This window comes from Mus musculus, chromosome 7 (assembly GCF_000001635.26).
Source record: "Mus musculus strain C57BL/6J chromosome 7, GRCm38.p6 C57BL/6J".
Classification (NCBI taxonomy): Eukaryota; Metazoa; Chordata; class Mammalia; order Rodentia; family Muridae; genus Mus; species Mus musculus.
The window spans coordinates 106,951,075-106,962,252 of NC_000073.6; the positions used below are offsets into that span (position 1 = coordinate 106,951,075).

At 36.7% G+C, this 11,178-nt stretch overlaps 1 protein-coding gene across 1 annotated transcript; it reads right to left on the reverse strand.

Annotated features, from left to right (window-relative positions):
- Positions 1 to 4,909: 4,909 nt before the first annotated feature.
- On the reverse strand, positions 4,910 to 5,860 carry Olfr6 (olfactory receptor 6). Its single transcript, NM_206897.2, has one exon. The coding sequence runs from the start codon at positions 5,858 to 5,860 to the stop codon at positions 4,910 to 4,912; it is 951 nt and encodes a 316-aa protein (NP_996780.2).
- Positions 5,861 to 11,178: the final 5,318 nt, after the last annotated feature.

The following is an 11,178-nucleotide window of genomic DNA, read 5'->3' on the forward strand; positions in this document are numbered from 1 at the left end:
GAGGTAATTCTATAAAGAACTTTTGTCTAAAAAGGTATAAATTTCCAGAAAATAAGAATAAAATGTGGCTTTGGAGTCTCTACTTCATCCACCAAATATATATATATATGTATATATGCCTGTCTATATGTATGTGCATACATACATTTGTAAGTATATGTGTATGAATTTAAGTATGCATATGCATTTGTGATATTGAAGAAACAGGTGATTAGGCCTGGCCCCCAATGTGTGTGTGTGTGTGTGTGTGTGTGTGTGTGTGTGAGTGTGTGTGCCTGAGTTTCTTCTCTTCTTCCTTTTCTTTTCTCTCTGGCTCATGAAGAACTAACAAACTCTGGGCCTCTTGCCTGGCCAGTGAGGGGTCCTTGAGCTAGAAAGAAAAGAGCCCAGGTAACTAAGTATTTTTTTCTTAGATGCATCTTTTCCAGCAGGAGTTAAATTGCCCAAATACAGTGGCTTTTGGCCACAGAATAACAAAGAGTTAAGGAAAGGTATAAAATTGCCAAATGTAAACAGCTTTTGCCCTGCAATCACTGATGCCACCCTCCTGCCTTCCTTGGAGAATTATATGCTGAACTGGACCTCAGCATTGAAAGACCTCCATAATCTATATTTCTCCTGTAAACCATGTCAATCCAAGACCAATGCTTCAGCAGAGAAATGTGTTGATAATGTTAGTAATGTGGGGCATACTGCCACTGGAGACCAAGTGAAGGTCCTTGGCACATGCTAATGCTGGAGACCACGTGGATGTTTGAGGTCCATGCTATTGCCAGAAACCATGTAGAAACCCAAGACCAATCCAATCACTGACTGTAAAGGACAAGGAAGCTCCTCTTGCAGTGGTATCAATGACTACTGACACACAGTTGAGAAAGAGGGGCATAGAAAGCTTCTGTGACAAGCCCTACCTGTACAGCACCCCACCCGCTCAAAAAGTAACAGCCATAAAAGGAAGTCATCAAAGATAACTCTCAAAAATTCTGATAAGGATGTTGAAGTGTAGCTCTCCACAACTGATGGCTTCTGGCATGGGTGTAGGTGAAGAAGGAGTCAGCTTTCCTTAGAGTATTAGTCACTGATAATTTGACTATGTTCGAGTGAGTATATGGACAACACAAAATGGACTTGTTTTTTCTTTCTTTCCTTTACTGGACTGCTGTGTAGTTAATGGGAAGGTGGAGTATTTCCTGAAGTGGAAGGAGTTCATAGATGCTGTAAATACTTGGGAACAAGAAGAAAATTTAGATTGTCTAGAATTAAGTGAAGTATTTCTTACTTCTCAAAACGCTGGTAAAGAAAAAGATGGTACAAAAAGGAAATCTTTATCTGACAGTGAATCTGATGATAGCAAATCAAAGAAAAAAAGAAATGCTGCTGACAAACCAAGGAGCTTTGCCAGAGGTCTTGATCCTGAACGAATAATCGGTGCCACAGACATCAGGGGAGAATTAATGTTTCTCATGAAATGGAAGGACTCGGATAAGGATGACTTGGTGCTGGCAAAGGAGGTGAATATAAAGTGTCCTCAGATTGTCATCACCTTCTTCAAGGAGAGGCTGACTTGACATTCTTGCCCCAAAGATGAAGCACAATAATTGTTTTATATATATATATGTGTGTGTGTGTGTGTGTATACTGAATCTTTAGTGTTGAATTACTAGTGTGAAAAATAGAATTTTGTTTTAAAAAAATAGAATTTGATAGGCTTAATTTTGAAAGTATTGACAGTAGCTGGGATATTTTTGGGTTTTGTTCTGCATCAAAAGGAACTGATTCATATGAGCAAGTAAGAGCTATCTGTAGTTGCTTCTTTTAACAATAGAATATTTGATACTATGTTGTATTTCCTCAGCTTTGAAGAACAGCTTTTCTTAGATGCTGGGGAGATTTTACACTCATTGCTCAGTCAGAACTTATTTTAAATGGGAATATAGAAGGACCATTCTGGGATGGTTGTTTGTATGCAGTGAATGCATGAAACACATAACTTGTTTGTTTTATCTTGGTTTTACTACCAAAAAGAACTGAAGATGAAAACACAAGTTGATGAGACTCCGTCATTGTGAACATTTTCCTGAAACCATAACCTTTCAAATTAAGCAGATTCTGTAATTTATTGGATAGTTTAAAAACAACCACATCAGAATTGATGTATTATCACATAAACACGGTAGTTTATTTACAGAATGTTGTCCATACAAACTCCCCCTTCAGATAATGGAATTAGAACAAGTAGTAGTGTGATTTAATAACAAGACTTTGGCCAAGGAATTCCTGCACTCTAGAGGCAGATGGAGCTCTGATTTAAGAGGCCAGCTGGTCCAGGTCTAGGTCAGTCAGTCCATGTAAAGGTTTCTTTTATGAACTATTCCTTTGGAAAAAGTTAAAAATTGAACTAAAAGGTTATGATTCATGGAATCCATTTGATGTGGAAATAGAATCATGGTTGTACATGATGTTGGCAGTTTAAGACCTGCTGATGTAATTGAGTGAGCAAGCAAAATTTTTTATATCAATTAATGACCTGCATGCTTTTTATTTACCCTGACTCATTCCTTACTGGTAGGATCAGTCTTTTCAGTATTTGGGTTCCGGTTCAATGAGTCAGAAAAGTAACTTTGTAGTATCAGAATGTCATCCAACTATATATTTACTTTATTGTAAGTAATGGTGAACAGTGGTCAATAAACAGTTTTATATTCCTTTAAAAAATAAAACAAGGCAAAGTTTTTATGTAGTAAAGAAGTCATTCTATATTTGTAACAATTATGAATTTCTATATGCCTATCTTAAGGACAAATAAATATAAAAAGAAAATATTAACAAACATGAATGGTAGGTACCAAGCAATAAAGACCAGAAGAATCTAAATACATATAAATAGGAGAGGAGTTACCATGTTCAAAATAGCTTCTTCCCCTGTATAATTTCAAAATAGCTTCTTCCCCTGTATAATTGCAAAATAGCTTCTTCCCCTGTATAATTGCAAAAAAAAAAATCGGCATTCATCCCTGACACTTAAAACAAAATGGCTGGGCTTGTCGAGGCAGATAAACAAAGAGAAACAGATCAAAGGTGAGCAGGCAAAGGCCTAATTAAAATATATAAAATGTACTTCCAACATGTTAGATGAATATAGCACACCTGTCATTTTTAAACTCTGGGCAGATCACATTTCATGAACTTTCTCATTCAACATTCTTACTGAGTCAAACAGAACCCATTTCTCTCCTATTTTCTTATTACTACATTAAAGCATATACTACTTGGTAGGATCCGACTTCTACCTTTTTAAATCAAACATAAAACAGATAAAAGTTGAATGTTCCGGAAAAACTTGGGAAATTCCTCACATTCAGGACAGGTTGTGCATGAGCAAAAGTGCTTAGTCTTTTGTCAATGCCAATGTTGGTTTTTTTTATGTTTGTTTGTCTGTTGTGTTTACCTAAAATGAGTTGCTATAATGAGTAGCAAAGCAATTTCCAACTTTCTACAGTCTGACCTTCCATTATTTCACCGAAATTTTATGTGTTGAAGCTCCAACACAATGAGGGAAATAAAGCAGCAGAAATTGTGTGTGTGTGTGTGTGTGTGTGTGTGTGTGTGTGTGTGTGTGTGTGTGTGTGATTTCCCTCTGTCGTGAGAAGGCAATACAAGCACTACTTCATAGTATTCCTATTACACTAAGAAGGAAATTCTCTCTCATTTTGCTAAATTTTAAAGCTAATTAAAATGAGCTATGTTTGTTAAGACCAAGAGACCTCTCTTCCCAATGGCTTGCCCCAGTACAGGGGAAACACCAGGGCCACGAAGTAGGAGGGGGTGGGGAGGGGAGAAGGGGAGGAGGATATAGGGGACTTTCAGGATATCATTCGAAATATAAATGAAGTAAATACCTAATAAAAAATTGGAAAAAATGAGCTATGTTTGATTATAAAAGCCAGTCTTCAACCCACATTAATGAATAATAATCTGTTGCGGGAAATACTAAAAAACAAATCAGCCAACTCTTCGAGCTCCTGCTTCTCTCAACTTGCCAACTCCCCGGCAAGGCCGGACCTTGTTCAGCTCTAGTGCCAGCAACAGCGGGCCACAGAGCTTATGCTGGGTGATGTCAACTCGGCGGTCTCCCTGCCCACCAACTCTCTGGCGCCCCCATTCCTAGTTCCTCTTGCTACCAAGCAAAGCCCCATGTACCCCATGGTCACTCAATTACACGGTAGAATTCAAACTCTTAAACCTTATAGTTGACCAATCAGATTTATGTATCAAAAAAAAATCACAATTTACAAGATGCCAAAGAACCAATTGATAATGATAAAAGCTTTATCCCAATTATTCTAACCTTATATCATAACTACCTGTGACTGGCTAAAGGCATGCTTGCTCACATCTGCCTCCATTTACCTTTCCTTCTTCTCCCCTGAGATGCTCTTTGTCTCTGCAACTCTTAGCTCCACTTCCCTTTTCTCTGTCCAGTCACAGGCCTCCTCTGAACTAATGTAATTAGACAGGGAAAATCCTAAAACAATAATCCCTACCTATTAAAATTTTCAAAGAAACCTCTCTTTGTGTACTTCTGATGAATCAAAGAGAGAGTCATTCAAAATTCAGTGACCATACCAACAGAACTCTAGAAACAGTTCAGTGATAACTGATTATTTATTCAGAGTATTTCATAGATAATAAAATTGCTGTATAGCTATTTTACTAATGTATATTTCACCTAAATTTGTTTTTAAAAAGGTATTTCATTAAGGCCTGACAGAAAAATAAAGGATTCTCTATAATCTCTGAGTCTATATCTTTACATTGTTCTACTAAATCAGTATGTTTACAATCACAGAATTTCTTCCAATGAAAGTGCTTTTTGATGCTAAGTCAAATGATGGTTGTCTAAGTCAATTTAAGAAATAGACTCTCCCAAGGCCGGTGCTCTACCACCTGCTATGGTTTTTCTGATGGCATCTTTGACTTCCTTGTTCCTCAGGCAGTAGATAATGGGGTTGAGCATGGGAGTGAAGACTGCATAGATGGCTGAGATCAGCTTGTTAGAATTAAACGAAGCAATGGCCCGAGGTCGGACATACATGAAGATCACAGCTGTGTAGAAGATGACCACCACTGTAAGATGAGAAGCACAGGTGGAGAAGGCCTTCCGCTGCCCAGTGGCTGATGGTATTTGCAGGACAGTAGAGACAATGAAGCCATAGGAAAGAACAGTGGCTGAGAGTGGGAATATAAGGATGACGATGGCAAGGGCAAAATCTACTGTCTCAGCCATAGATAAGTTCATACAAGCTAACTTAAGGATGGGTGACACATCACAGAAAAAATGGTTCAAGACATTATTGCCACAGAAGGCAACTCGTGAGAGAAAGTACACCTTTGCCATGGAGATGGTGAAGCCACTCACCCAAGAACTGATGGTCAGTTGAACACAAAATCCTGTGGTCATCATGACTGGATAGCGAAGAGGCCAACATATGGCTACATAACGATCATAGGCCATGGCAGCTAAAAGTACACATTCAGTACAGGCAAGGGACATAAAGAAGTAAAGCTGAGTCATACATCCCAAGAAAGAAATGGTATTGGGGTGAAATAGGAATCCAGCCAGCATCTTAGGGACAGTGACAGATATATACCAGGCCTCCAGAAAGGACATAGTACTCAGAAAATAGTACATAGGCTTGTGCAGTGACCCAGTGACCCATACAGTAAGAATGATGACCAGATTTTCCAAAAGCACAAACACATAAGTTATGAAGAAGATGGAGAAAAGCAGAATTTGCAGCCATGGAGCAGTAGGGAAGCCCATGAGGATGAACTCACTGATGTTGGTGATGTTTTCCATCCACAAAGTTGGATCACCAAATGACAAAAGATTGGATGCTAATATCAGAAAATTTAAGAATAAGATCCATGAGAGTACCATGGAACATTAGGCTGAAGATTAGTTTTATTATTATAAAAATCTTACTCTTGATTCCTCATTTACCATGAGACTGATGTGGGAAACAAGAGAGGCCATAAGATGAGTCCAGAAAAATAGAGACCTAAAACAAAGAACACAGCCAAGAATGTTGAAACAACATTATAAGGCCATATTTAAGGTTTAGGTCTTTGGATCTGAGTCTACAGATGATAGTTGGGGTTAGCACTTTCATGTCAGTGCATTCTTCTGTTTCAGAAGAAACTATGAGACAAGAAATTATGTGACAGGGGAAAGTTCCTAGGATGGTCCATCTGGAATGAGGCAAGTTCAAAATCTGGATAAAATAAAAGTACAGCTACTAGATAAACCACACACACCCACATCCCCAATCAGGACAACTACTGATTCTAGATTGCTGTACATATTTTGAAGACTATATTAATGCTTCTCTTCCTATGTTTAGAGCAGTACCTTTAATTTCCCTGCTCTTAAAACACTTTTCTTCCTACTGGATTTCCTTGTCTTGCTTTGATATAAGGGTTTGTCCCAGTCTTATTGTAACTTGCTAGGCCATATTGGTTGATATCCCTGGGAGACCTGCTTTTTTCTAAAGAGAAATGGAGAAAGAGTGAATCTGGGGAAGAGGGGAGGTGTGTGTGTTTTTGTTTGAGGGGCTGGATTTGGAGGAGGGAAGGGAAGAGAAACTTCTGTAGGAATGTAATGTATGAGAGAAGAATAAATTTTAAAAAAATAAATGAAAAGAAAACTTCATACCTTTTGGATGTCTTATATTAATGCAAATAATAATCATTATGTATACTTATATAGAGAATAGTACATGAATGTGGGTATGATATGTAGTAGATGCCCAAACTTTTGCTAGCAGCCCTCTATATACTCTGTTCCTATACACATGTGTACACACACATACACCACACATTTTATAATTTATATAATATATTCAAATTTATACTTTAGACACAGTAAAATATAAATAATCATAGTTTATAATAAACTAGAACAATAATAAAAGTACAGTTTTAAAAGATATATGCAGATGATATCTTTATCTTTTAGTTTCTTTCCCAAAATTTCTTACTATACCATAGGTCTTGTTATATAGTTTTTTTCCTCCTTCAGGAAAATTTACCTTTTCACTTGCCAGCATCACTAGTTTTACACCTTTGAAACATTGTGACATAAAACAATGGTCACTTGAACATAAGCACTGCCACAGGAGGGACAATGAGTAGACTAGGAGTGTGTGATGTAGAATAGGGTGGTGATATTGAACACAAAAATGCTTCTTGTGAGAGGGGAATGACATGGGACTTCGCTATGCTTGGAAAACATACAATTTATACCTGAAGATCATTCACTGTTGTAACTTTCCATTTAATGCTTTATATAGTTGACCATAAATAACTATAATCATGAGGATCAAAATGGTCAATAAAAGGGAATATAAAATATGAATATACTTACATACAAATGTGCACTTATACCATACCACACATTATTTAATTTCAAGTTAATTTACAAACATAATTTATGCTTTCTGAAAACATAAGGTTAAATGTCAATATTGAAACAAGTACCACTTGATTAATTCCAATTCTTAACTCTAAATATTACTACTTTAGATACAAGTTGAACACAGGTTGCATTGAGGAGCTTATTTGAGAAGAGTAGGTTCAAGAGGTGAATTCAGAAAGTCCCTAGCTCTTCAGGGGACAATATGATCTGCGGACACAATTACAATTTGAACAGAGATAGAAGCTGGCATCAAATTAGAAATAAAATTAACTAAAAAAATATTTAATGGAAGCAGTAATTTACTCAAAAGAAAATATAGAACTCAGGAAATGGGAAATAATATGTAAAATGTTCTAAATATCCATCGATTATTTCTTATTTTCATCATTTTTAAATGACCATAAATTAGTTGGTTATTATATATTGGAATAATGGCTATAGTGAAGAAGAACTCAAATTTGACTTCTTTCTCTACAAAAAGAATTATTCTTTAATTAATTATAATGACATCTCCCAGGAGAATTTTTTTTTATCCAAGATGTGTAAGAGAGGGAGAAGCACATAGCTTAGCTCTGAACCATTACCAAGCAAGGTAGTAAAGGAATGTTTGCAGCTTGGTGTCCTTACCATGTCTGATTTTAATGTACTTGAAACACATTATGCACACATGACAGGAGTCTACAGGGAAAGCAGACCCAATGGCTACAGTCCATCAAAGCAATGAGGAAAGCATTCACCAGTGTAACATTAGGTGGAAAGTAAACTCTATTTCATGACTTATTGCTTTATGGCTTTATAAACCTCAGCCATCTAAGCCAATTCACTCACTAGTGGAATTGGCTTACTAGGGGATAGAGAGCATAATTAGTGGTAAAGAGAAACTATCAAATTTTTCTTTAAAGGCCTGTCCTCCATTGAATAGTAAAAATATAAAGCAGTCATTGGATGTGGGTGGTACACACCTTTAATCTCATTGCTCAGGGAACAGACACAGATCTCTTTGAATTTGAAGCCAGCAGTCTACATAGTGAATCCCAAGTATGCTGGAGCTAATTAATAAGACCTAGTCTCATAAAAAGGAAAAAAAGAAAGAAAAGAAAAGAGAAGAGAAGAGAAGAGAAGAGAAGAGAAGAGAAGAGAAGAGAAGAGAAGAGAAGAGAAGAGAAGAAAAAGATGGAAAAGGGGTCAGATTCCTCTGTTTGAGAACTTGAAAGGAGCTAAACAACAAATATTATAGCCAGGTAGCCCACTGTAGAAGGGATCCAACGTTCTATCTAAATAACAGGATTTTATTATTTAAACCTGGATAGCTGAGCCCAGATAAGAAAAAAAATATGCAAGTGAATAAATGGTACTATGATCATTTAGTGAAGTTTAAACCACACACCAATAGGAAGATTGATACAGAATTACTACAAGTTTGAATCCAGGCTGGTGAGGTCCAAACTGCCAGGGTTGTACAATAAGACCCTTCTCGAAAGAAAACAAGCAAACAAATAAACAAAAAAGATGATGAGCTTTATAACTAATCTACAGTACATTTCAGGAAACTAATCATCTGTCCCATCTCTTTTGTATATTAAATTCATTAGTTTATCAGTGTTTACTGAGAACCTATTATGGGGCAAGCACCATCTTGGACATTTAAGTGGCTCAGTTAGCAAGGTAGAGAAATCAGGTAAAGTACCCTTCCTTCGGTGATTACAGTGTAAGGAAAAAAGCAGGCAATAAAGAGTGAATACACCAAGTATAAAAATGTAGAAATGGAAAAGTTCTTAGGATAAATTTAACAAAACTAGAAGAGGAGTGCAGCCAGGGCCAATAAGTTATTTTAATCATAATGATAAGGACAGATATCATTAAACACTTATGAAAAACAGGAAAGTATTAGATACCTGGCATCCCAGTGGAAGAGGATTTTAGACAGAAAATGTCATTTTAAAAACCTCAGAGAGAATGAAGGATGCCAAGGAATCTAGTATGGTGGAAAGGAGCAGAGCGAATAGAGGAGGAAATGAATTCATAGCAATAAAGTGTGAGAGACCTGGCCATGAGCAGATCACTGTGTTCCTTCTAATGGGTGGTACACATTTGCTATTTACTGAACTACTTTAGGGATGTTTTGAGCAGTTGAGATAGTTAATTCATGGACTTAGGCACGTGACTTACTGAGCATTTGCCTAGCATATGTAAGACTTCAAGAAAATCTTTTCCTGCACAATTGGATCAATGGTGCCTTCCTAAAAGTAATCATGCTGTTTTTAATGACCACATTTCTATGTCTGCTTTAGGACACAGGATATCAACTAACCCCATTTGGTTTCCTTTTCTTCTACTGCTCCCTTTCAATGACTACTACCTTTCCAGAAACGTCCAAGTCTTTCCTATCTTAAGTTGTCAATTTGAAACAAGAATAGCTGTCTGTACCTGTAACCACAGCACTCAGCAAATAAGGCAGAGACACCATGAATCCAATGCCAGCATGGAAATAAATGAAACAAAGTATTTTCCAATTGTTGAACCCACCTCTTACTTTATCCTGCTTTGTATTTAGCTCTGTAGTTGGAAGCAGTTGAGAATCACCAAACATTGCAGTTACTTAGCAAAGGGACTAGAAAAAGAAAGAGCCATCTGTAATAAGAATAGATCATATTAGAATACCAAATACAGTGAGAGTCCAAGGTAACAGTTGATTGTTCTTGTCTAGGGAGCTCAGAAAGCCTTCACTTGGAAGACACAGTTTGGACTGCATGAAGAATTGCTGAGTTTTGAAAGGTAGATAACTACTGGGAAAGAAAACCAAAACTGTAAATGTATAGATTGAAGAAGTGTAAGTAAATGATAGATTTGGATTTTGATTGGCAATAATTGGAACAGAGAGGAAGGAAATGAACAAGGATGGAATGTGAGGTTACGTAGAATTAGCTCTCTGTACACTTTCTTATGAAACCTATTAATTTTCTCACTTATAACAACAGATTTATGGATACCTGTTGTCACACTGACCACATATAGGAAAAAGGGTTGAGTCTCAGTGACAAAATTTCTAGTATTGACCTGTGCTTCCATTATTGTTGAGTTATCTGTTTATCTTAAAACCATTGTAGGACTGTACAGCTTCAAGCATCATCTAGATCTGTACCCACAGTCCATCCCTCTGGATAGATGATCAAGGACCACATGAGGCTACTCCTCTACATTTTTACCTTGTTGAACATTCACCAAATTTTTATATCTTGCATTTGTGATCTTCATTCTTCATGGCAGCTTTTTGTTACTCCAAGATCATGTAATCTATAGTGATAACAGCAACAATGATAATTTACTGTGCCTATCACATGGCAAAATATGTACCATCCTTTTTCTAGACATCATATCACTTAATTCTCACCATGCCATAATAAAGTAGCTATTACTGGTTCCCCATTATAGATAATGAAGTAGCTAATGTGACTGAATTCACACAGGCTAATGGTTCCAGAGATGGAGTTATAAGGATAGATTGTCATTCTTTCACTGTATAACAATAGTATTTCTTCAAACATTCCCCCTTTTCCATGTTCCCCATCCACTCCTCAGATAATTTTGTACCAATGTCCATTCTCTTCTGTTCTGATCACATGGCTGATTCTTTATCCTGATCCTTAAAATGAAAGATATTTTCTTTTCTCAAGCTCTTTTAGCCAATTCTACATCTACAT